We start from the raw sequence: 27183 nt of genomic DNA, 5'->3' as shown, positions 1-27183 counted from the left end.
TTTGTCCACATCTTTCCTGAAAAGTGGCACTCAGAACTGGACACAGTATTCCAGTTGAGCCCTAATCAGCGTGGAGTAGAGCAGAAGGATTACTTCTTGTGTCATGCTTGCAACACTCCTGCTAATACATCCCAGAGTGATGTTTGCTTTTTTTGCAACAGCATTACACTGTTGACTCATATTTAGCTTGTGATCCACTATGACCCCCAGATCCCTTTCTGCAGTACTCCTTCCTAGGCAGTCATTTCCCATTTTGTTTGTGTGCAGCTTTTTGTTCCTTCCTAAGTGGAGTACTTTGCATTTGTCCTTATTGAATTTCATCCTATTTACTTCAGACCATTTCTCCAGTTTGTCCAGATCATTTTGAATTTTAATACTATCCTCCAAAGCACTTGCAACCCCTCCCATCTTGGTTTTGTCTGCAAACTTTATAAGTGTACTCTCAATGCCAGTGGTGGGCAACCTGCGGCCCATCAGAGTAATCCCTGCAGCCCGCCGCTTCCTGCAGCTCCCATTGGCTGGGAATGGTGAACCGCGGCCACTGGGAGCTGTGGGGAGCCATGCCTGCAGACGGTCAACGTCAGCAAAATGTCTTGTGGCCCACAATCAGATTACCCTGATGGGCCGCAGGTTGCCCACCACTGCTCTATGCCATTATCTAAATCATTGATGAAGATATTGAACAGAACCGGACCCAGAACTGATCCCTGCGGGAACCCACTCATTATGTCCTTACAGCATGACTGTGAACCACTGATAACTACTCTCTGGGAATGTTTTTCCAACCAGTATTACACCCACCTTATAGTAGTTCCATCTAGGTTGTATTTCCCTAGTTTGTTTATGAGACGGTCATGCGGGACACTATCAAAAGCTTTACTAAAATCAAGATATACCACATCTACTACTACCCCCATTCACAAGGCTTGTTCCTCACTGAGCATCTCCAACCACTACCTGTATTTAGTTCGTATCTGTCCTCAAATGAAGAGGGAACTGGCCACTTGGGGTAGAGCTTAGAACAGAACCCCCATTTCTGGTGTGGCCCCTCCCCCGAGATATGGCTTATCCTTCCTCCCTCCCTTTTCTCTCCCTCCTGTTTGCTATCACCAATATCTGATGTGGCTTCTCCCCTCTCCTGACGTGGGTTAGCAGCTGGGTCCTATGCTGCTGTCGCTGCCTATTGCCTCCTCTCAAGTGACTTTGCCCTGTGCCAGGATGGTGTCCCTTGACAAGGTCAGCAACCATGCTACCAGCTGGCAAGGCGCGTAACGGCCAGTACATGCGGGACAATAAGGTAAATAGCACAAACTCCAGTGATGGGATGACACACCAGGAATAGCAATGAACGGAGCGGGGAATTACTAGGAACAGGAAAATAGGATCTGGGGAAGGCCATGGTTCAAGTTAACTGAAAAGTAATAAACATTTATAAATAGGCCCCACCCCCTCGCACTCACAAACTCCTCCAATCCCACCTCCCTCCCTGGCACTTTCCCCAGGCGGGTGGCACAGCTCAGGTGGCACGTCCCGAGACAGAGAGGTGCAGCGCTGTGGCAGTGGCCAGCTTAAACAAAAGTCCCCTTACTTCTTCTTCACCGCTGGGTGGGGCAGGGTCCTCTGACTCAGCCAGCCTGCCTGGCCTGGAACCCTCCTGGGGCCTGGCTGGCTCTCAGTAGCCAGTGCCTGGTCAGATCTTTCGCCTCTGGTCCCTGGGCATGAAGAGCTGAAAGCTGCCTGATCCCCGCAGCTAAACTCTTAGAGTGGTCCAAAACTTCCTCCAAGGGGAGGGGGAATTCAGCAGGGACTCCCTGAGCCACTCTGACTCTCTTCCAGCCTCCAAGCTGACACGCAACCCTGTTTTCTGTGTCTGTAAAATCAGGTTGTCCCCTGCGCAGCTAAGTGCCTGGGGGCTGTGCAGCCCTGGCTTCTCATTGGTCCAGTGGACTGCTTCAGCAGCTCACCCCATGCAGAAGTCCGCCTATAGTCCCAAGCATGGGTTTCTACCATCTAGTTCCTTCTACCTCCACCCCGATCTTCAAGCATGCTTAGAATGGGGTCAAAGGACGTCAGTAGCCATCTTATTTAGAGCAGCATTGCCCATCTCAAGAGATCAAACACCATGAGTCAGACACCCAAAAACAATGAAACTGGACCTAAAAATTATGAGTTTTTTTTTTAAGTTTATATTGTTTTTTTTTCTGTCTATTGATAGTTTAATTCCCCCCCCCCCCCCCCGTCCCTCCCAGGTGAGTGTGTCTTTCACAATCACTGTTGTTGGGGTGAGGTGTTTTGAACCCCCTCCTGCAGGAGCGCTCACCCCATATCTGCCCAGCCCCTGTCCAGCAATTAATTCTGCCTCCTCCACCCTCAGCCTCTCAGCACAGCCCCCATCTTCCCCGCCCCATCTCCCTCAGCCCTGACCTGGTGGGGGCAGGGAGGGAAATGTAGAGAACGAGTTGTGTCACCTTCAAAATTCCATCCCATGGCTACTCCTGGGGTGTTACCACAGCCTACTGCACTTTACAGGCTCAGTCAAACTCCTTGTGAATTGCCCGTCTCTACAATGTGCTGAAGCAAAGCCCTGAATCAGAACTCAAGGAATGTTTGGCTCCAGGCCTGGATCCAAAGTCGGCAGCTCAGGCCCATCTCTACTGAATAGAGGGCACCATGTTGTGATGGTGGCAGTTTGTTTTTAAATTTTCCCCCACTATGACAAAGTTCCTCCTCTATCTTGGTGGGTCCTGCACTTATTGGCGGATTTTCTTGCCGCAGAGATTCACCATGTGGGTTGGGGAACAGCCCAGAGACCTTCCCCTCTGGAAGAACCCACAGTCCAGGTCAATTGGGAGGTTTGGGGGGAACCCGGGCCCGCCCTCTATTCCGGGTTCCAGCCCAGGGCCCTGTCTATACTGCAGCTGTCTATAGTGCCTCCTGTAACAGCTGCATGACAGCTACAACTCCCTGGGCTACTTCCCCATGGCCTCCTCCAAACACCTTCCTTATTCTCACCACAGGACCTTCCTCCTGGTGTCTGATAACGCTTGTGCTCCTCAGTCCTCCAGCAGCACACCCTCTCACTCTCAGCTCCTTGCGCCTCTTGCTCCCAGCTCCTCACACTCACACCACAAACTGAAGTGAGCTCCTTTTTAAAACCCAGGTGCCCTGATTAGCCTGCCTTAATTGATTCTAGAAGCTTCTTCTTAATTGGCTCCAGGTGTCCTAATTAGCCTGCCTGTCTTAACTGGTTCTAGCAGGTTCCTGATTACTCTAGTACAGCCCCTGCTCTGGTCACTCAGGGAACAGAAAACTACTCATCCAGTGACCAGTATATTTGCCCTCTACCAGACTCCTGTACCCCACTGGTCTGGGACTGTCACATATCCCTCCCCCCTGCTCAACGCCAAGGGGTTGGGCAGCTTGGGACGCCAGACAGTGCACACGTGACAAGCCATCGGCGTTGCCATGACGGCTCCCTGCTCTGTGTTGCACATGGAACTGGAAAGGTTGGAGGGATAAGAACCATCTGGTCACCCTTGTGTTCTTCTCCTTGTTCCGCTGCATCCATTGAAGAGGGGCATGGTCGGTCACGAGGACAAATCTGCGCCCGAGCAGGTAGTAGCGCAATGTTTCCATGGCCCATTTTACAGCGAGGCATTCTCTCTCCACCACTGCATATTTTTGTTCCCTTGGAAGGAGTTTCCGACTGAGGTATAGAATTGGGTGTTCCTCCTCCCCGACCATCTGTGATAGAACGGCCCCCAACCCTACTTCCGATGCATCCGTCTGCAGGATAAACTCCTTGGTGAAATCAGGGGCTATCAGTACGGGGTCACTGCAGAGGGCAGTCCATAGGTCTGTGAATGCTTCCTCTGCTGCGTCAGACCATCTCACCAGATCAGGTCCACGGGCTTTCACTAGGTCTGTCAGGGGGCTTGCCCTTGTGGCAAAGTGGGGGATAAATCGTCGGTAATACCCCACCACACCTAGGAACGCCCGGACTTGTTTCTTGCGACTTGGTTGTGGCCAATTTTGGATGGCCTCTAACTTGTTCACTTGGGGTTTTACCAAACCTTTTCCCACAATGTAGCCAAGATATTTGGCCTCTGTAAACCCTACAGCGCACTTGGCAGGGTTTGCTGTAAGGCCAGCTCGCCTGAAGGTATCGAGGACTGCCTCCACCTTCTCCAGGTGGGTTTCCCAGTCTGGGGTATGAATGACCACATCGTCCAAGTAGGCAGCAGCATAACTGTTATGCGGGCGTAATAGCTTGTCCACGAGGCACTGGAAGGTAGGTGGGGCCCCATGTAGTCCAAAAGGGAGGACAGTATATTGAAAAAGACCCTCTGGTGTAGAGAACGCAGTCTTTTCCTTTGCGTCTTCTGCAAGGGGAATCTGCCAGTACCCCTTTGTCAAGTCTAGGGTAGTCAAGTACCGGGCATTACCCAGACGGTCCACTAGCTCATCTATGCGAGGTATGGGGTACGCGTCGAACTGGGATACTTCGTTTAGTCGCCAGAAGTCGTTGCAAAATCTTGTGGTGCCATCAGGTTTGGGCACCAGCACGATTGGGCTGGACCACTGACTGTGGGATTCTTCGATGATCCCCAACTCCAGCATTTTTTTTACTTCTGCTTTTATTTCCTCCCTTTTTGCCGCTGGCACCCGATAGGGCCTCATTGTTACTCTGGCCCCAGGGTTCGTGACGATGTGGTGATATGTCTCGGTTGTTCGACCCGGTTTTGTCGAGAACACATCTTGGTTCCGGAAGATCATCTCAGACACCTCATTCTTCTGGTCTGGTGTTAAATCGGGAGACACTCTCACCTGTTTGGAAGGCTTGTTTTCCTGGGTTAGGTCTTTTTGGACCGTTGTGCATGCCTCTTGTGCATGTCAGGGTTTCAGAAGGTTAACGTGATAAATCTGTTCTTGTTTTCTGCATCCTGGTTGCCGCACCTTGTAGGTTACTTCCCCCACGGGTTCAACCACCTCTTAGGGCTCCTGCCATTGGGCCAGAAGCTTGCTTTCTGCCGTGGGTACCAACACCATAACCCGATCCCCTGGTTGGAACTGTCGCACTTTTGCCTGGCGATTGTAATGGGTTCGCTGGGCCTCCTGTGCCTTCTCCAAATGTTCCCGTACAATAGGGGTAACCCAGGCTATCCGGTCTCGCATCTGCATTACATGCTCTATTATATTTCTCCCCTCATTGGGTTCCTCTTCCCAGATCTCTTTGGCGATATCTAGTATGCCACGGGGGTGACGCCCGTATAATAACTCGAAGGGGGAAAACCCAGTTGAGGCCTGAGGTACCTCCCGGATAGCGAACATAAGGTAGGGTAGTAGGGTGTCCCAATCCTTCCCGTCCCGACTTACCACCTTCCTTATCATAGCCTTGAGGGTTCGGTTAAACCTTTCTACCAACCCATCAGTCTGCGGATGGTAGACCGAAGTTCTCAGGGTATGTATATGGAGCAGCGTACAGAGGTCCTTCATTAGCTTCGACATAAATGGGGTTCCTTGGTTGGTTAATATCTCCTTCGGTAGCCCCATTCGGGCAAAGATCCCCACCAGCTCTTTGCCTATAGTTTTAGAGGCCGTGTTCCACAGGGGGATGGCTTCTGGGTAGCGAGTAGCATAGTCCAAAACAACAAGTATATATTGGTGGCCCCGAGCCATCTTCTCCAGGGGTCCCACTAGGTCCATGGCTATTCGCTCGAAGGGGACCTCTATGATGGGAAGGGGTACTAAAGGTGCCCTCAAGTGGGGACGGGGACTGTGCAGCTGACACTCCAGGCAGGAGGCACAGTACCTCCGCACTTCTTCATGTACTCCGGGCCAGAAGAACATCGTAGGACTCGTGCCAGGGTCTTCTCTACCCCCAAATGCTCCCCAAAAAGATGACTATGAGCAAGACTTAATACAGCGTTCTGGTGTTTTTGAGGTACTAGGATCTGCTGTACCTTCTGCCCCTGTACTGGTGCAACCCGGTATAAGAGATCCTTCTTCATTATGAAGTAGGGTCCTGGTCCCTGGGTTTTCCCTTCCATGGGGACCCCATCTATTTCAGTCACCTCCTTCCTAATGTTGTCATACCTTGGGTCTTCTGCCTGGTCCCGTCCAAAATTTCCTCTCCCAAGGCTAATCTGCCCAAGATCTAGGGGCCCAGTCTCTGTTGCCTCTACTGGTTCAGAAGCATTAGGGTGGGGGTCAGACTCAGGTGCTTCTCCCTCTTGCGTGGCCTCCTTTTCAGCTACGCGGGTCCGCCTACCTACAAGAGCGACCCTCTGGCTTTGGGTCAGTATTCGGGTTCCCAAGGCCTTAGCTGCCCTTCTTTCCCTTTTTGTCTTTCTACCCTGTCTGGGAGTGGAGAACAAATCTGGGGATATTTCAGAGAAGATTGGGGGTTGACAGTCTGCTGTGGATGCCTCACCAATTTTAGGGTCCCCATCTTTCTCCAATCCCCCTACTGGGAATAAGTTTCCAAATCCTGGGAAGTCCCTCCCTATGAGCACCGGGTATGGGAGTTTAGGGACTACTCCTGCTGCTACCTCAGTAGTGTTCCCTTGGATCTCGATTTTTACTGGGATGGTGGGGTAGTAACTAACTGTCCCATGGACACATGTTATCCCCGTACGTTTAGCCTGTAGCAGCTGACTACGCTTCACGAGCTTCCCTGAGATAAGCGTGATAGCACTCCCCGAATTAACCAGTGCCGTGGTCCCTACCCCATTTAGTTTCACTGGTCTGGTATACATATGTGGGGTTAGTGAGACCCCCACAAGGTGGATTAGGGAGCATGGATCTGCCCAGTTCCCCAGGTTACACTGCATAGGCTCCTCAGCATTGGGACACTGTGCAGCTATGTGTCCCCACTCCCCGCAGGCATAACATCTGTATGGAGCCCTAAGCGTTCCCCGGTCTCTTGGTTTGGGCAGTCTAACATCACGATCCTCTTCTCCCTCAGTGCTCCGACTCTTTGTGGCCTCTGATGGGCCTTCAGCCTCTCTCTTTTTCCACTTGGGCCCTCCTGGTGGCCCACTCACCCGAACTTTAGGGCTTGGTGCTGCTAGTTTAACCCGGGGTGCCTCTTCCTTAACTGGTAGGGTCAGCTCCCTCGCTGTCCTTCGCCTCTCTACCAGGGCGACAACCTCGTCATAGGTGGAGGGTTCGTTCTGGCTTACCCAGGCACGAAGGTCTGGTGGTAGTCCCCTCATATATCAGTCGATGACCAGAACCGCTAGTATCTCTTCCGGACTCCGGGACTCTGTTTGCAACCACTTTCGTGCGAGATGGATGAGGTCATACAATTGGGACCGCGGGGTTTTGTCTTCCTGGTACCTCCAACCGTGATACTGCTGGGCCCGCACTGCTGTCGTTACCCCAGATCTGGCCAGGATCTCTGCGTTCAGCTGGGGGTAGTCTGCCGCAGCGTCTTCAGGCAGTTCATGGTAGGCCTTCTGGGCCTCCCCACACAGGAATGGGGCAAGGATGCCAGACCACTGATCTCGAGGCCAGGCCTCCCGTAGGGCTGTCCTCTCAAAGGCCAGAAGGTATGCCTCTACATCATCCTCCGGTGTAATTTTCTGCAGCCAATGGCTGGCCCGTATGAGCTGCATCCCATCATGGCCGCGATTCAGCTCTGTAAGGGACTTTACCTGGTTTACCAGTTCCCGCAACATAGCTCGGTCTTGAGCAGCCTGGTCCATCAGCAGGCGATTAGTCTCTTGCTGCAGCTGCACTGCCTCCTGTTGGGCGGCTGCCTGGACACGGGTAGCCTCCTGCTGGGCCGCCGTAGCTTGTATCAGTGCCCGCACTACGTCATCCATTGTGGTGAAAAAAAAATAAACCCTCTCCCTTTTTTTGTTTTGTTTTTTGTTGTTGTTGTGGTTTTTTTTTAATCACCCTCCTTCTTCCGCCGCGCTGTGCACCCCAAAATCCCACTCCTGACACCAGTGTGACAAAGTTCCTCCTCTATCTTGGTGGGTCCTGCGCTTATTGGCGGATTTTCTTGCCGCAGAGATTCACCATGTGGGTTGGGGAACAGCCCAGAGACCTTCCCCTCTGGAAGAACCCACAGCCCAGGTCAATTGGGAGGTTTGGGGGGAACCCGGGCCCGCCCTCTACTCCGGGTTCCAGCCCAGGGCCCTGTCTATACTGCAGCTGTCTATAGTGCCTCCTGTAACAGCTGCATGACAGCTACAACTCCCTGGGCTACTTCCCCATGGCCTCCTCCAAACACCTTCCTTATTCTCACCACAGGACCTTCCTCCTGGTGTCTGATAACGCTTGTGCTCCTCAGTCCTCCAGCAGCACACCCTCTCACTCTCAGCAGCTTGCGCCTCTTGCTCCCAGCTCCTCACACTCGCACCACAAACTGAAGTGAGCTCCTTTTTAAAACCCAGGTGCCCTGATTAGCCTGCCTTAATTGATTCTAGAAGCTTCTTCTTAATTGGCTCCAGGTGTCCTAATTAGCCTGCCTGCCTTAACTGGTTCTAGCAGGTTCCTGATTACTCTAGTACAGCCCCTGCTCTGGTCACTCAGGGAACAGAAAACTACTCATCCAGTGACCAGTATATTTGCCCTCTACCAGACTCCTGTACCCCACTGGTCTGGGACTGTCACACCCCATAAAGGGTTAGTTTAATATTCAGAGGGGTTTACTATTTGAAGATGATCTTTAGAGAGTACATGTTTATAACGTTAACCTAATATACATTTGTGATCCTGCCGCCATATTGGATATGATGCCGCAGGGAGATTTTCCTTGGTGTAGCCTGACATTTTCTGGCAGGACTTTGTAAGACATTGGAAAGGGAGTCTGGTGGGGGGCTTTCCATTCGATTATAATTCAGGGTGTTTCTCTTATGCGCAATAGTATATGGATAGTCTATGGATAACGCTGTGGTAGTTAAATTAAGCATATTTTTTAATGCTTTGACTCCAATTCTGCTCTCACTTGAAGCTCTGCAGCCCTGTTCAGTGGGGGTGCACAGGAGAAAGAGAAGCCAGAATTCCGCACTAGTTTTGCTGATCATTTGGAAGCATGTCACATAAGAGGAGCTTGGAATGTGTGTTTTGATAGTCAATGGTCATTATCATGATCTAATCTATGTAGAATGACAGGACTTATTAGAACCAGGGGAAAAGCCTTGCAGAGGTTGGGAATAGCAGCTGGACGGCTGCAGCAGATCAACAAAACTTCCTTACTAAGGGCGATAAAGCATCATTTAGACTTGCTTACACCACCAGATGGCACAAAGGAAAATTAAGTTTAAGGCTCAGTGGGAAAGAATCAACATGAGAAACAACATCAGGATGGGTGAAAAAAAAGTAAGATACAAAAATAAAGGCCCAATTCTGCGGCCTTTATTCTCATCAGCAGTCCTATTGACTTCAATGGGACTACACATGAGGATTATTTAACATAAGAACAGCCATACTGGGTCAGAACAAAGGTCCATCTAGCCCAGTATCCTGTCTTCCCACAGTGGCCAATGCCAGGTGGCCAATCCCAGGTGCCCCAAAGGGAATAAACAGAACAGGTAATCAGCATATAATAAAATAAACAGAACAGGTTTGATGGACCTATCCTCCATGAATTTATCTAGTTCTTTTTTCAACCCCGTTAATAGTCTTGGCCTTCACAACATCCTCTGGCAAGGAGTTCCACAGGTTGACTGTGCGTTGTGTGAAGAAATACTTCCTTTCGTTTGTTTTAAACCTGCTGCCTATTAATTTCATTTGGTGACCCCTGGTTCTTGTGTTATGAGAAGGAGTAAATAACACTTCCTTATTTACTTTCTCCACACCAGTCATTATTTTATAGACCTCTATTATATATCCCCTTAGTATCTTTTCCAAGCTGAAAAATCCCAATCTTATTAATCTCTCCTCATACGGAAGCTCTTCCATACCCCTAATCAGGCCCAAATTCTGCTCACGAAAGAGGTATTGGGGAAAGGCAGTGGATGCCAATGGGATGGATAAGATAGTCTCCAATGCAATTCTTTTTCATCCTGTTTCAATTAGAGCACATTTATTTGTAAGACAAGATGAGGTTTGGGAGATAAAAAAATCTGCAGCCTCCTCAGTGTATTGTACAGTAGCTGGCACATGCCAAGCTAAGCTTCCAAAATGCTACACCAGAAATGAACTACCTCACAAATGTACTGAAAACATATCCAGTTTTTGTCAAGAATAGAGTCACATCTGAGAACACTGTAGGGTTACTATAGCTGGCTGGGGTGGGGGCCATTATATATTTATTTTTTGGTATTACACTTAATTTTGTTAAATCCCAGTTACTTACAAAGCCAGGTTATTTATCTGTCTCTGTTACAACACAGTGAATTAATTTCTGTATTAATGAATCCAGGACCATAGACAACCAAATTCATGCACTACTCTAGCACACTGAGGTGGCTTTTCATGGTCTTTATCGAGGCAAAACACAGAGCTGGTACGGCTTTGGTGCATTTGACACAAAACTCATCACTAGAGTTATATCGATGTCCTTGGGGTCAATGAGAGGCTTCAAGGTAAAATTCTGCAAAATCGTTGTCAGTAACAAAAATAGCTCCATCCGAGCCAGACCCTCTCCCACACAAATCCGCTTTCCTGAAATGAAAAAGGAATATTGAGGAGATGTGGGAGATCTTTCTTTGCAACATATGTTAAATATTGTTACAATGAAACTAAACCTCAGGATTAAAGTTAGATGCACATTGTGATTCAGGGTAACGACATGGAGAATAATGGCCATTTCTCAGAGTTCAGGAAGGTATGAAAGTGTTTGGGGGCTTTCGAAGCCTTTCACAGAATATTTTAAAGGCTGAGCTCCATATAATAAGTGGCCTTTTAAAAACCAATATGTGGAGACCGGTGGGCAGATGTGGGGTTTGAGCAATCGTTAATGCAGGTCCTGAGCCAGTTAATATGTTTAAGGTGGAAATGACACAGTGGTTCTTGAGTGGAAGGCGGAATTAACAGATAGCGAGATGCAGGCATGCTGAGTAGCAGAATGGAGGAGAACAGCATACAGGGTTTATTAACAGAGTGTTGGGATTTTCATTGATTGGAGTAAAGTTGAGAAGTTAAGCAGCCCCTGCTGATCTCTCTCCAGGTGACTATGCAGCCAGCTTCTGCCCTGTTGCATGTTACTCCCTTCAATTTTCCTTTTGCATGCACATTGACTCACAATTCATCCACAGTGGGCTGACACAGACAGACAAAGGAAGATGTGAAGTTGCCAGGCAGAGCGGAGAGTAGTGCATGTTCAATTAGTTTAAAAAGGAGACTGGAGACGGACAGACACTTTGCTGTTGTGAGAGGCTCTGCTTCAGGGATGGCCCGAAAAGGCTCTGCAGACTACAGTTTGAGAACTCTTTGTATACTCAAGACAAAGCTAAGAGAGAATGGTCTGGGATCTGAAATAAACATGGCTTCTTTTACCTGCAGAAAAAGGAATAAAGAAGTCACTCTTCTTAAAGGCACCATTTTCATCCAAGAAATGTCCCGGGTTAAATTGCTCTGACTTTGGAAATTCCCTGCTGTCATGTAGGACTGATTGCAGGGCAGGGAATATAGTGGTGCCCTGAATTAGCAAACACAGATAAAGAGAGTTAAAGTGGACACTGTCCAAAGCAGAGAAGACTCCAGAATTCACTGAGCTGGGCAGTAGGACATGTTTTTCTTTCCTTCATTTTCCTGCATCCCCAAGAACCAGAAATATTAAAATTCCATGAGAAAAGGTAACCCCACCAAATGGGGGCCCACCTTCAACAAGGAGATCCTGGAATCTCATGAGGAAGGCTCCTCACATTAGATTGCCAGCCTGGTTTCTACATCAAAGAGGTTTGGATAAGTCTGGCTTAGATCCAGAAGTGTTAGGTGCGTCTCTCAGCTGCTATTTGGAAGCATTTGACATTCCCTTGTCTTTATAATTTAGTCATCGCACCAACGGTTTCCCCATCACTATTTATAAAAAATAAAATATAATAATAAATAATAAAAATAATAATAAAGCTAAAAAGTCCTATACAACTCACAGTGTAACTCAGTTAGCAACCTAGGACATGGTCACTGCGAGTTGTGGTTAACACATATTAACACATCAGCAGGACTAAATCTTGGTGGAGAGATGGAACCAGTTCAGAAACTGACCTCCCAAAAGAGGTTCCAAAAAAGAGAGAAAGCTTTGCATGGCCTGCTTGGTATCTATTCTATATCTAAAAGTTTGAACTGGGCTCTAAGTCTTTCTTCTATAAGGAGAGCTGAGCCTGCAGAATGCAGGGTTCTGTTCTTCATGCCAATAACAACTGGAATGTTGTTGGTAATTGTGAAAAACACCTGTCGTGCTAAAATCAGGGCAAACATTTCTATTGTGAATAACTCAAAACTGTATAGTGGAAAAGGCAGAAGATCGGGCCATTTCACAGAAACGTTGAGAACTAACCTTGGGGATAATATAGTGTCTGAAATGAGTGTCTCTGGTCACTGCATGTGGGACACCCATCGGGACAATGTTAGCGGTTCTCTGCACCTCATGTATCACAGCATCTGTGTAGGGCATCTGGCTTCGGTCCGCCATGCAGGGGCTTCGGCTTCGGCCAACCACACGGTCAATCTCTTCATGAACTTTCTCTGTCATCAAATGAACGAGGTTAACAATAAAGCTAAAGAACATCATTCCCATAATTTTGCCCCCATTCTGTCACATAGTCAGAAATACACACGTCTCACCAGATACATGTTGGGAATATAACATGTTATAACAATATAACAGTTAGTTTTGGGTTACAGAAACTATTGTACATGGTATCTAGGATAAAATGCCAATAATGTAATTATTAGGGCAGTGATATGGTTCATGCCTAGTTATGTTATAAAAGAGAGCATAATGTGATGTTTTCACCAGAGCATATAACTAACTGCTACACAAGAGACTGAGGCCTAAAATTCCGCTCCCCCCCCCCCCCCCGCCAGGCAATCATCCACATGACCTTGGAGGAAGCCTATGAGGTGGGAATTAGCACTGGATATTAGCTGGGTGTTGATAAATCTCCAACACTTGTCTTTATTTGAGGGGAGGGTGTGGCACTCTGTATCTGTATGAAGTTAGGAGATTTTGCTCTATGGTTGTTACTGAAATATGTTGTACGCTTGAGAGTCGTCCACTGTCAGTTCTCCAGCGACAACAAAGGAGGGGATCCACTCCCAGGATGGTGTTAAATTACCATTAATCAGCGGGGAACTTTTAAACAAGGGATTTACAGTGCTGTAAGAGAGCTGCACAAGCATCACACAGTGGGGAGATTGCTCCACTCTATGACTCAGCAAAGCCCACCAGGACATATCTTGGCTAGTGTTTTCCAGGCACACAGACTGCGGATATAAAATAGGGGACAGTGGCATCTTGCTTTTGCCTTTCTCCTCCCCCACCTACACTGGAAGCAACAAGAATGCTGGGAAGACCAAGCCTTGAACTGAGGAGACTGGTCCCAGGCTTAAAGGGGAAGCCTGTGTATTAAGGATTGTAACCTACGGGCAACATCCAGTGGGGTGAGAAAAATGGCTTGATCCAAACACTGCACAGTCTAATAAGGTTCAGGATTTAGACTGTGTGCTTACCTTTTATTTTCTTTGGTAACTCTCTGACCTTTTGCGCCTACCACTTATAATCACTTAAAATCTATCTTTCTGTAGGTAATAAACCTCTTTTATATTTTACCTAAAACAGTGTGTTTAGGCTGAAGTGCTTGGGAAATCTCAGCACAGTTTACAAAGGCTAGTGCATGTCCTCTCCACATCGAGGAAGGGGTGGACTGGGTAATGAATTTACACTGGTCAGGCTTCTGACCACGGCAAGACGGTGCAAGGCTGGGGGCTTGGGAGATTTGCTGGTGCCTTTCTCTGTGTGATTCGTGAATGGCTCAGGGAGCATTCATGCAATTTAGCTGGGTGTGGGGCTCCACATGCTGTTGTACTCAGTGATAACAGCTCACAAAGGGGTTTGGCTGCTTGTCACTAGCAAAGCATTATGAAAGACAGCCCAGGCTGGAAAGTTAAGGGGGGGAATAATGGTACCCAAGTTCCAGGTTGTACCACAGGGATCCTGTCACAGAGGGGGCCATCTGACAGCCCTGGAATATGAAGGCTCCTGTTACCCATAGAGCAGGCACCTTCTTCTCAGTGGCAGCACAGATTTCTCCTGCACAAACACATACACTTTCCCCCAGCACAGGAGCCTTAACTTTGACTGGGAGGTGAGAAAGGAATCCAGTCACAATGGTTTAATCAGGCTGAGGACCCTGTGCTGAGACCACCCATGAGGAGGTGGAGTAATGTCAGTTGTGATGGTGCTTTTCAAATGTGGACACCTGTCTATGCAAATTGAACTGAAACACTCAGCCCCAAACACATCTCAGTTTCACATAAACCAGCGAACAGCTTGCACACAGCAGTAATGTGCGTTACTTCCAGACCAAGCCAGATTTGATATGGTGACTTAAGGGGCAGGGGTCTGCATCCATTAGAGATCCCTTGAGCCATGTAATCCCCTTATCTCTCTAAGACTTAAAATTGTGTGTGTCTTTGTGGTACCTTCTATTTCTGGGTATTTCAGAAGAATCAGGAGTCCATGTCTCAGGGTGGTGCTGGATGTCCCTGTTCCGGCAAAGAATAAATCCAATGTGCATCTTACCAAGTTATCAGTGTTAAATTCCGACTGGCCATTCTGTTGTTCCTGCAGAGAGACTTGTTATAGGTGTTTGATCATTAACTGTAAGAGTGTGCGATCTATTCATGCAGGCCCAAAGTCTCTCATCTCCTACCAGCTCTGTGACCCACCTGGCATCTTTATAAAAATCCTTATAAAAATGGGCCACAGCCCTGGAGATTGCAGCAGCACTGCGGGGGTGTTTTGGGTCATAGCTGTGGAAAGATATGGTCTTTTCTATTAGAGGAGAATTGGAGCATTACTTTTACCTGGTTACAAGTATCAGGGGGTAGCCGTGTTAGTCTGTATCTACAAAAATAACAAGGAGTCTGGTGGCACCTTAAAGACTAACAGGTTTATTTGGGCATAAGCTTTCATGGGTAAAAACCTCACTTCTTCGCATGCATAGAGTGAAAGTTACAGATGCAGGCATTATATACTGACACATGGAGAGCAGGGAGTTACTTTGCAAGTGGAGAACCAGTGTTGACAGGGCCAATTCAATCAGGGTGGATGTAGTCCACTCCCAATAATAGGTGAGGACGTGTCAATTCCAGGAGAGGCAAAGCTGCTTCTGTAATGAGCCAGCCACTCCCAGTCCCTATTCAAGCCCAGATTAATGGTGTTAAATTTGCAAATGAATTTTAGTTCTGCTGCTTCTCTTTGAAGTGTGTTTCTGAAGTTTTTTTGTTCAAGAATAGTGACTTTTAAATCTGTAATAGAATGACCAGGGAGATTGAAGTGTTCACCTACTGGCTTTTGTATGTTACCATTCCTGATGTCCGATTTGTGTCCATTTATTCTTTTGCGGAGGGACTGTCCGGTTTGGCCAATGTACATGGCAGAGGGGCATTGCTGGCACATATAACATAAGTAGATGTGCAGGTGAATGAGCCCTTGATGGTGTGGCTGATGTGGTTGGGTCCTCTGATGGTGTCGCCAGAGTAGATATGGGGACAGAGTAGGCAACGAGGTTTGCTACAGGGATTGGTTCCTGGGTTGGTGTTTCTGTGGTGTGGTGTGTAGTTGCTGGTATTTGCTTCAGGTCCGGTGGTTATCTGTAAGTGAGGACTGGCCTGCCTCCCAAGGTCTGTGAGAGTGAGGGATAGTTTTCCAGGATAGGTTGTAGATCGTTGACAATGCGCTGGAGAGGTTTTAGCTGGGGGCTGTATGTGATGGCCAGTGGTGTTCTGTTATTTTCCTTGTTGGGCCTGTCCTGTAGTAGGTGATTTCTGGGTACCCGTCTTGCTTTGTCAATCTGTTTCCTCACTTCCCCAGGTGGGTATTGTAGTTTTAAGAATGCTTGATAAAGATCTTGTAGGTGTTTGTCTCTGTCTGAGGGGTTGGAGCAAATTCGGTTGTATCTTAGGGCTTGGCTGTAGACAATGGATCATGTGATATGTCCTGGATGGAAGCTGGAGGCATGTAGGTAAATATAGCGGTCAGTAGGTTTCCGGTATAGGGTGGTGTTTATGTGACCATCACTTATTTGCACTGTAGTGTCCAGGAAGTGGATCTCTTGTGTGGACTGGTCCAGGCTGAGGTTGATGGTGGGGTGGAAATTGTTGAAATCATGATGGAATTCTTCAAGGGCCTCCTTTCCGTGGGTCCATATGATGAAGATGTCATCAATGTAGCACAAGTAGAGGAGGGGCACTAGGGTACGAGAGATGAGGAAGCGTTCTAAGTCAGCCATAAAAATGTTGGCATACTGTGGGGCCATGTGGGTACCCATAGCAGTGCCACTGACTTGAAGGTATAAGTTGTCCCCAAATCTGAAATGGTTGTGGGTGAGAACAAAGTCACAAAGCTCAGCCACCAGGCATGCTGTGGCCTCATCAGGGATACTGTTCCTGACAGCTTGTAGTATATCCTCATGTGGAATGTTGGTGTAGAGAGCTTCTACATCCATGGTGGCCAGGATGGTGTTTTCAGGAAGATCACCAATGCATTGTAGTTTCCTCAGGAAGTTGGTGGTGTCTCGAAGATAGTTGGGAGTGCTGGTAGCGTGGGGTCTGAGGAGAGAGTCCAAATAGCCAGATAATCCTGCTGTAAGAGTGCCAATGCCTGAGATGATGGGGCGTCCAGGGTTTCCGGGTTTATGGATCTTGGGTAGCAGATAGAATACCCCTGGTCGGGGTTCTGGGGGTGTGTCCATGTACATTTGTTCCCGTACTGTAGCTGGGAATTTCTTGAGCAGATGGTGTAGTTTCTTTTGGTATTCCTCAGTGGGATCAGAGGATAGTGGCCTGTAGAATGTAGTCTTGGAGAGTTGCCTGGCAGCCTCCTGTTCATAATCCGACCTGTTCATTATGACTACAGCACCTCCTTTGTCAGCCCCTTTGATTATAATGTCAGAGTTGTTTCTGAGGCTGTGGATGGCATTGCGTTCTGTATGGCTGAGGTTATGGGGCAAGTGATGTTGTTTGTTCACAATTTCAGCCTGTGCACGTCTGCGGAAACACTCTATGTAGAGGTCCAGTCTGTCATTTCGACCGTCAGGAGGAGTCCATGCAGAGTTCTTCTTCTTGTAGTGTTGGTAGCAGGGGTTCCTGTGGGTCAGTGCACTGTTCAGTGGTGCGTTGAAAATATTCCTTGAGTCGGAGATGACGAAAGTAGGCTTCCAGATCACCACAGAACTGTATCATATTCATGGGGATGGTGGGGCAGAAACTTCAGAAACAGACTTCAAAGAGAAACAGCAGAACTAAAATTCATTTGCAAATTTAACACCATTAATCTGGGCTTGAATAGGGACTGGGAGTGGCTGGCTCATTACAGAAGCAGCTTTGCCTCTCCTGGAATTGACACGTCCTCACCTATTATTGGGAGTGGACTACATCCACCCTGATCGAATTGGCCCTGTCAACACTGGTTCTCCACTTGTGAGGTAACTCCCTGCTCTCCATGTGTCAGTATATAATGCCTGCATCTGTATCTTTCACTCCATGCATCTGAAGAAGTGAGATTTTTACCCACGAAAGCTTATGCCCAAATAAATCAGTTAGTCTTTAAGGGGCCACCAGACTCCTTGTTGTTTTTACCTGGTTAGTTTTCATCTGTATTTTTAACTGTTGTTGATTCCCTTTGCTTTCATATTTTGTTTGCATGGGCAGCACTTAGGCCCTTGAAAACTTTGAACCAGAAAGGAAACCAAATGTCTCTAACCAATTTTTAGCCTTAGAGCCAGAAGGATTGAGTCTGATGCTCCAAAGGAAGCGAGATCCCCACTGAAAATGCAGATGCCTGGCTACCTGCTGACCGAGGGGTGCAGTGGTAGAACACCTAATAGGATGTTGCTGTAAAATATTGTGGGAGAGTAGCAGGAGGGGTTTCCAAAGAAGCTGGTAATAAGTTAGGTCTGTGGGTGTGGGCATAGGAAGCCATTAGAAACTGCTTTCTTCTGCTAATCCCACTGATGCTAATGCATACCAGTAAAAGTGCCTCTGTCCACCTTGTAAATAAAACCCTTTCAATGGCTAACCTCCAACAGAGCCAACCTATACATTGCCAAGTGCTGTTGATACCTGCTTTGGGTCCTCTGTCCTTTTAAGACATATCTACACTGAAATTAAAAACCCACGGCTGGCCTGGGTCAGCTGACTCGGGCTCGTGGGGATCAGGTTGAGGGGCTATAATATTGCAGTGTAGACATATGGGCTTGGGCTGCAGCCCAGGCTCTGAGGCCCAGGAAGAGGGAAGAATCCCAGAACCTGGGCTGCAGTCCAAGCTCTAACATCTACACTGCAATTTTATAGCCCTTCAGCCTGAGCGTTGCAAGCCCAAGTCAGCTGACCCGGGCCAGCCCTGGCTGTGCTGTGGGTCTTTCATTGCAGTGTGGACATACCCTTAGATTTGTCTTACTCACTGGTGTAGTCCCACTGGCATCACCAGCACTACTCGCACAAATGAGGTGAGCAGGGCTTGGCTTTTAGAATGTAAATCCCAGGGGCAGGGACCCAATCTAAATTTGGGACTTGTACAGAGTGATAAATACCCATGATAGGTATAACCCACTCCACAGCAAAGGGGAAGGGCTGCTGCCCTCACTTACCTGTTCCATTTTGATGAGGAAAGCATCGATGAAGTCTCGAGGGCAGCTAAGATCCAGAGACTCTTTGTGCATCTTCACTCTCTCCCTAACAAACCTTGTAAACGCCTCCGAATTTTTAACTATAACCTGGTGAGGCCCAGGTATATAATCCATGAGAGTTGGGAAAAAATTGTACAGCTAGAATGATGGAAGGAAAAGCACATCTTGGTTTATCTGGACACAACAAATAATCAATTGACTCAATTGGCCCAATTGACTCAGTTACAGCAGCACGATACAATACTTCTGTGGCACGTTCCTGTGCAAATGGATTCTAAAGAACTTCTCCAGCTTCACTAATTCATTCTACTCGATACACACATATTCCTCACGTAAACTGCAGTGACACTCAGTTCTATTCGCTACAATAATCTCCATTATTTCCAACATAAAACCATCCCCAATATTCACATGATGTCCTTGAAAATCACACTCAAGTTCCCAAACCTAACTCGGACTACAGATTTTCATAGGCAGTAATAAAACATTGTAGACTTTACAAGTAAAAGGTATCTTAGTCTTCCTCAGGTTGGAGTGAAGGGGCCAAATTCTGTGCTGCTGTACCTCCATTGATTTCGACTGAGTTCGACTGTTGTGCATTTGGTGAGGTTTTCAGCAATGGGATGTGTGAGGGGCTTTTTACTGGAAATGAAAAGGAGTTTGCTTTGCGGGTGAGGAATGTGACCACATTCAGGTATCCCATTGTGAATATACTAAGGCATGTGAATTGCAATGGTTTGAATGCTAATGTTTTAATTGGCAATTTCCTTGATTTTTGCCAATAGTGTTCAAAGGGAATGTCCTTGAGCAAACGTAATTCTGAGCAAATGAAGTGTTTTGTGTGGGAATTTAAATAATCCTCAGAAACAAGTTTGAGGCTGGGATTGGTAATAGTTGCAGCCTAGTGAGGAGAATAGGAACATTAAGGGAATCTGAAATAACAATTGTTTAAGGAGAATGAATGGTAAAAGAAAGAAATCTTTGTCCCTTCCTCCATTATAAAGGAGAAGAGTGGGAAAAACCACTGAACACACCTGTCCCAGGAGAGAGCGAAAGACTTCATTGTTTTTCTCTGTGAGTTTAATTAATGTCAGAAACTTCTGATCTTCATAGTCAAACCGGTCCCCAAAGACAATGGAGCAGATGATGTTGGAGACAGCATGGGTGAGAGGGATAGTGGGGTCAAAGGGTCGCTCTGCAATAAAACCAAACGAGGATCCAATTTTTAATTCAGTATTTTCACCTACAGCATCACATCCTTTGATGTTGTTGGGAAGTTCTGGATGTCCTGGCCCCAGGCCAAGAGTGCAGTCCCTAATATTCACTTGGGAGGGTGAGTTATGGTGTCACAGTTCCAGGGTGAGCTGGGCTTTAGACCCCTTTCAGTCCCTCTCGAGAGCCCCCCTCAGGTGACAGGCCTGAGTTCGTGCCCCTCTCTGAATGGGAGGAACCCCTCAGTCCAACCACCCTTGGACTGGATATCTGGGCGGCAGACTCACTACTTCCCAACTATGGTAGCATGACAGGCTGCTCTGTGCTGGGCACCCGTGAGCCCTTTCCCTACAGGGACCTGTGACCAGCGGGGGATCAAAGTGACTCAAAAACAGCTTCTCCAAAACAAAGCGTTATTTATCCTCCCAAAGGTATGCAGCACACAGAGCAAAAACTAGAAACAATAAAGGCTTCTACACACATTCCTTTTACCTAAACAATCTTTCCTTGCAAGCTTTGGTAAGTTCCATTCAGCCCAGTTACCTCCATCTCACTCAGCCCCCTTCCTGCTTGGGTGAAAATCCTTAAGGTTTTAGTATCCCTGTCGGATGCTAGTTTCTGTCTCGGAAGAGAATACTTGCCAAATAGCTGAAGCTACGCTGGGCGTGTTCTCAAATTAACAGCTTCTCCATTACCACCCTTGCCATTCTCTCTGACCGTACTTATCTTTGCTATTAGTTCATTTCCTCTTGGTGTCCCCCTTTCAGTCTCCTTTTATTTAATTCAGTACAGCCAGGCAGGATAATATCACACAGGTAAACTGAGGTGCACATGAAAAATAACATAGATATTTCCCTCATTCTCCACATAGGGCTTCCCCAATGCTATCTCTGTACATTTATATTAAATAATTATCCCCATTTTGCTGGGAATCAGTTTTCACTCTGTCTCCTCTGCCGCTCTTTGCTTGACACACACTGATCTAACCAGGGACCATGAGTCCCTCTCTGAATGACACCTGCCTGTCTGCCATGGGCTCCTTACACAGGCCTGACAGTATTCCATTCAGAACAGGATCCTGCATTCAGAGGATTCTGCCTGAGCCATTGCTTGTAGCATCATCACAAACTCCTAAAATGCAGCGGGACCTATACAATATTCAAAGGAATTGTCTACAAGACTTCACCCCTCTGACTTGAGACCACATTGCACAGGGAGAACATCCAGAAGCAGCATTTTCTCCATGCAGTGTGTTCTCGCCTCACAGCAGACTCCTGCTCATGTCCCTCACCCAGGCAGATTTCTTTTAGGTCATTATCTACAGGAGCAGCTGCCCTTGGCTCAGGATACACAAGTGGCAACAGCAGTAAAGTGGCTCTCTCTTGTGTCTCTACCATGGGTGGAGAAGGTTCTCCATGCATTCTCCTCTCATACACACAATTCACCCAGATGGACAGTCAACTTCATTTTAACCCTTAATATTGCAAGAGGCAGTATGGTCTTGTGGTTAAGGCAGTGGCCTGGGTCTCAGGAAATCTGGAGACAATTCCCAGCTCTGCCACAAACTTCCAGGTGTGACCTCGAGCAAGTCACTTAATATCTCTGTGTCTCAGTTCCCCGTCTCTAAAAGAGAGAAAATAATTCTTCCTTTCTCCTCTTTTTCTTTTTCATGTGTATTTATTATGTATGTTGCTTGGGCAGGGACTGTCTCCAACTGTTTGTTAGCACAACCCATATGCAAAGGAGCCCCAGTCTTGGCTGGGACCTCTAGAAACTAATAGAACACAAATAAATAATAATCATCACTTAGAAAACACTGTAAATTTACACAGTGATTTACTCGGGAGGCCATCCCCATGCAATGTAGGTGCCAGACTTGTATCAGGCATCTAGCAGAGAAGAAAATCAGAATAAGGAAGCTGTGGGCCTGGGTGTCTTATTCGCCCAACACACTGAAGATAAACTAATCCACTCTAACATGGTTCACTGTGTTAGCTTCTGCCTACTCTGGACAACCATTTTCCATTTGCCCATTGGCCACAGATCAGAGGGTAGAAAGCATGGGAAATAACAGCCAGGAAAGGTCATCTCAGGAACTTTTCTCACATATTTTTCCTTCAAATTAACAGAGGCTGTTATATGTGCAGCTAATGGCTTGAGCTATAAGGTATTTGAACCAAAGTTAGTATCACAAAATAAAGGAAGACAAGAGTCTTTAGCTGACTCCTCAATTCCTGACATACGTGCAGCAAATCCCCACCGTGTGTGTTTCTGAGCCTTTCCACCAGAAAACGGGCTTCCTCCTGGATTCTTTCCTCAATACTTTTCTTCCCCATCCCAAAGTTTCTGAGGGTGGTGAGGGCAAATCGGCGAAGCTGCTTCCACCGCTCCCCATTGCTGAAAATAATGCCTGGAAGAGGGAGGAGAACAGGAATGAAAGGGGTGGGGGAACATTGGTCATTGAAAGGTTCAACGTGAACGCAAACATTATTGTATGTGTGTTCTACTGGAGACACTACATTACATTGATATGTGTATGTAACTCAAAATCCCACACATTAATCTCATTGCTGTTTATAGGAATTATGAACCAGGGCCAGCTCCATAGTTTTTGCCGCCACAAGCAAAAAAAAAAAAAAAAATAATAAAAAAAAGCTGCAATCGGGAACTCTAACGCCGCCACTTCATTCTTCGGCGACAATTCGGCGGTAGGTCCTTCCCTCCGACACGGACTGAGGGACCCGCTGCCGAAGAGCCGGACATGCTGCCCCCTTCCAGGGGCCGACCCAAGCACCTGCTTGCTGGGCTGGTGCCTGGAGCCGGCCCTGTTAAGAACAAGAAAAATAATTCCATTGGTTGCCATGCCCAATGGCTGTATTTTGTTCTCTAACACAGTGTAAACTGTCACAGTAATTAGAGCAAAGTACATATACTGGTACCATGTAAAAATAAGAAATACACTGGGACATAAATAGGCGGCTAAAGTTAGTATCCTTCAAAGAACAGGACTAAATGAAACAAGAGCTGTCTTCTCTGTCGTGTTCTCCACATACATAGAACATCAGCGCTACATGCTGAAGTTGTTAGAAATGTACCTGCTCCTTTGATAAGCTTGTCAGCCAGTGCCAGTTTTCCTCTTCCACTGAACTCATCCCCTTGATCAATCAGAGCTTCCTTCACAGCCTCCTGCCCATACAGCACCACAACCCGCAGTGAGCCCAAGTATATTGTGAAAACCGGGCCATACTTCGCACTGAGCTGTAAAAGATTAACACAAAGGACCAATAAATTTTTACTATAGCCTCTTCAGAATAAGAATGAGTGTGGATCTAATTACAAACTGATGAAAGAGCTCTCCCGCCATTAAGGGGGGGGAGGGATAGCTCAGTAGTTTGCACATTGGCCTGCTAAACCCAGGGTTGTGAGTTCAATCCTTGAAGGGGCCACTTAGGGATCTGGGGCAAAATCAGTACTTGGTCCTGCTAGTGAAGGCAGGGGGCTGGACTCAATGACCTTTCAGGGTCCCTTCCAGCTCTATGAGAGAGGTATATTTCCGTATATATTAAGGGTTACACCCAAAATGGGATATAGGCACCTATATCCAAAATGTTGATCCTCAAAACCCCTAGCTAACCCTCTAGGCCAGCGGTTCTCAAAGTTATTTGATCATGCCCCCCTTCTTCGTGTCTGTAGTCATTTATGGCCACTCCCACCCCACAAGTACATATACTGCCCCCAGCTCTGAAGGCAGCACTGCACCAGCAGCAGCTCGGAAGTAAGGGTGGCAATGTGAAGGGATATTGGTCAATAAGAATTAGTGTCGCATTGGCACCCTTACTTCTGCGCTGCTGCTGCCACCCCAGAGCTAACAGCCAGAACCTCACCGCTTCCCGGTAAGGGATGGGGGGGGGGGCAGGAAGGAGTGCCCAAACCCTGGTGGCAGAGCTCTGGCTGTCCTCTGTATCCCCACCTCCAGGGTGTGAAGGGTCCATTGGCACGAGCCCAGCCACTCAAGACTGACAGCCAGCCAGAGCTCTTTTAAAACAAACAAACAAACAAACAAACAAACAAAAAGCACACAGCTCATGCCTCCCTTGACCCATTCCCACATCTCTCTTGTGAGGTCCGCCACATACAGTAACTCCTCACTTAACGTTGTAGTTATGTTCCTAAAAAAATGCAACTTTAAGTGAAAATGTTAAATGAATCCAATTTTCCCAAAAAATGTAATGTAAATACAGGGGGTTAGGTTCCAAGGACATTTTTGGGGGGCAGACAAAAGGCATTATATACTGTACTGTGCTGTGGTTGGGAAGCGCCCTGGCTTACCCCACACAGGCACAGCCCACTGCAGGCAAGGATGCTAGGAAGCACCTTTGCAGCAGCAGCTTCCCCGGAGAAGAACAGGCGCCGACTTTGCCAGGGGATGCTCCAAGCCCGCCTCTTCCTTTCCCCACTCCACTCCAGGCCCACCTCTTCCCACCCCCACTCCTCTCCTCTCCGGAGCAGCCACATCCCTGTTCTTCCCCCCCTCACCTCCCCGCCCTGCGTTTGGAGGCGCTTAGGACTTTCTGGGAGGGAGGGGGAAGAGTGAAGAAGCAGTGCTTCCCCGCTCCTCCCCCTCCCTCCCAGAAAGTCCTAAGCGCTGCCAAACAGCTGTTTGGCAGTGGGGGAAGCGCTGGGAGGGAGGGGGAGGAGGTGGAGAAGAGGAACTTGTGCAGTGCTCCCTTGTAAAGTCGCTGCTCTTCCACAGAATCTTACAAGCAGTGGACAGAGCAGGCAGCCAAACGACATTATAAGGGAGCATTGCGCAACTTTAAATGAGCATGTTCCCTAATTGAGCAGCAACATAACTTTGAAACAACGTTAAGCAGGAGGATGTTAAGTGAGGAGTTACTGTAGTTTGAGAACTGCAACTTAGTGGGAATGGTACTCACCTAGGATATGGGAGAGCCGGGTTTAACTCCCCCCAGTACCTGATGTAAAGAAGGGATCTGAAACTGGGTCTCTCCTCTCTTTGGAGAGTGCACTAAACCACCCGCTGTAGGTCATTCTGGATCAGGGCTCTCTCAGTCTTTCACATTGAAGCCGTTCCATTGCGTATCCATAACTGAATAGTCATTGGAAAAGGAACGTGGGTCTCCCACATCCTGGGTGAGCGACCTAACCACTAGGATACAGAGTTAGTCTCACTCTCTCTGTAGCCCAATGGCTATGTTAACTTGACAGAATACAGCAACAGTCTAGGCCTTACCCTTGTCCTGTGAAGAAGGCAAGTATCATTAGATCAATTTTACAAGTGGGAAACACACAAAGAACTTCAGTGGTTTCCCCAGGAACATACGTGGCATCAATTGCAAAGCTGGGACCAGAACCCAAGGCTGCTGTCTGCCATTTCCCTGCTTAACCCACCAGACCACACTCCCCACTGCAGGATAACCTGTACAGGCTGCAGCACAACTGAGAGGGCGTATTCTGGTTTACCTGTGAATAAGACACATTATCATAAAAATAACCCATTGCCAGGAACAGGTTGTATCTAGCATTCAAGATTAAATATTTCTGTGGAAAAAATATTCAGCCTTAAAAGTGAGGAGTTGAGCCACTGTGCAAACCCCAGAAATGTCAGAGTTCTCTTTCCCCAGGCTCTGCTTAACGCCCACCTGAGCCAAAGCCCTGGATAAGGAGAAAGCCCCCTTACCTCATGTATAGATTGGGGCAAGTTCCTCACATTCAGCTGCAGCATGTTCCCTATGATGGGAAAAGCAACAGGGCCAGGAGGCAGCTTCCCGCTTCCAGACCTCTTTCTCCATGCGGAAAAGAAAAGAAGGCAAGAGACACAAATCACCAGGAAAACAGTTGCTGCTCCCAGAGGTTCCATTGCAGAGTGCAGCAATTATTCTGGGTTCTGGCAGGGGGTTACTTTGTATTTCAGAACCCACCTTTTATATATTGTATGGTGCAAAAGTACAATGGCAAGTGCAAGCAATTAGCCAACTGCAGCTCTCAATTCTTCTGGGTCAACAACACTAAATATGGTCTAAAAAAGGTTACCGGATAACTCCCTTGAATCTTTGTTTGCATATCGTCGGTGTTTGCCCCTTGTGTACACAATGACAGAGCACAAAAATTAATCATAAAGTGAATCCCTCTAAGGCTGCCCAAGCTTCCATGAAATCACTGTCCTATGACTGTTGTACCAGTCCCTGAATGGCTTGGTGCCAGCTGGAACACTATATACATACAGTGGGGATTGCCTTTCATGCTGTTATACGAGCATTAGACTAAGGCTGGATGAACAGTATACAGCGGAGATAAGCGAGGCTCATTTGCACCTCCCCTCTTCCCTGCCAGCCCCTCTATGAGCTGGCCTTTCCCCTTGTTGCCCCCCCTCATACCCCTATGCCCACTGGACAACCTGAGGCACAGGTGTGAAGACTAAAGAGTCTAAAGTGCCACTGCCTGAGACAGGTGCTAAGTGCCCAGGCGAAGGAGCCTGCAACCGCCAGGAGGAAGGGAATGAGCCATCACCACCAGGGTCCTTTTCCTGGGAGAGTGCCAGGAGCAGCCCTACAGTGCCCTTTGCAGCCCAGGACAGAGAGAATAAAGCCCAGCATTGCCACAGGGCCTGCAGCAGCAGCCAAGGAAAGGTGAGTCCATCAGAGCACTGGATGTGAGACCCCCCTCCCTCCCCCGGCTCCATCAGGCAATTCACCTCTAGCTCCGTGGGAGGGGATAGTTTCTCAGTAGCACTGTCCTTTCTGGGTCTCTACCAGCAAGGGCTGTTTTAATTTGCTAAGTAATTTCTCCTGGGTGAAATTCACCCCTACTCTAGCTGGCTGGGTGTTCAGATGTGCCCACCATGGTTATGTTGAGTGCAGAGGAGGATGTGGTGACTCTAGTGGTGGACAGAACTTGAGAGAAACCCTTCTCACAGGCATTCAAGGGGCTGGTTTTGGCCTCTAAAAGCCCAGGTGGTCTGGGCCCTGGTAACACAAGAGTCCCGCCTTCCTCCCTCACTATTCACCTGTGGCTTAGGTCAATGGAGGCTCTGTCTGAAATGCCGTGATATAACCGGGATGGCAATGTTGACAAGTGCCTTCTCTGCGCAGCTTTTACTGTCCCAAATGAAGGAACTTCCCTTGGGAGACAATTCCAC

At 47.7% G+C, this 27183-nt stretch overlaps 1 protein-coding gene across 3 annotated transcripts; it reads right to left on the bottom strand.

Moving 5' to 3' along the window:
* Positions 1-10438: 10438 nt before the first annotated feature.
* LOC135881452 (cytochrome P450 2H2-like) lies at positions 10439-25905 on the bottom strand. Of its 3 annotated transcripts, none has more exons than XM_065408111.1 (9): positions 25726-25905; positions 23120-23282; positions 22285-22434; positions 19838-20007; positions 18774-18950; positions 14605-14746; positions 12458-12645; positions 11455-11596; positions 10439-10620 (listed from the first exon to the last, which is right to left on the bottom strand). In XM_065408111.1, exons 1-9 carry the CDS (start codon positions 25903-25905, stop codon positions 10439-10441), a joined length of 1494 nt encoding a protein of 497 aa, XP_065264183.1. The 3 variants fall into 3 exon arrangements, with proteins under 3 accessions (XP_065264183.1, XP_065264184.1, XP_065264186.1); XM_065408112.1 differs by having other exon boundaries at positions 19847-20007; XM_065408114.1 differs by lacking the exon at positions 18774-18950 and having other exon boundaries at positions 19847-20007.
* Positions 25906-27183: the final 1278 nt, after the last annotated feature.

This window comes from Emys orbicularis, chromosome 7 (assembly GCF_028017835.1).
Source record: "Emys orbicularis isolate rEmyOrb1 chromosome 7, rEmyOrb1.hap1, whole genome shotgun sequence".
NCBI classification, from domain to species: Eukaryota; Metazoa; Chordata; order Testudines; family Emydidae; genus Emys; species Emys orbicularis.
Note: the sequence above shows the minus strand (reverse complement) of the source record. Positions and strands in the feature narration are given on the sequence as shown.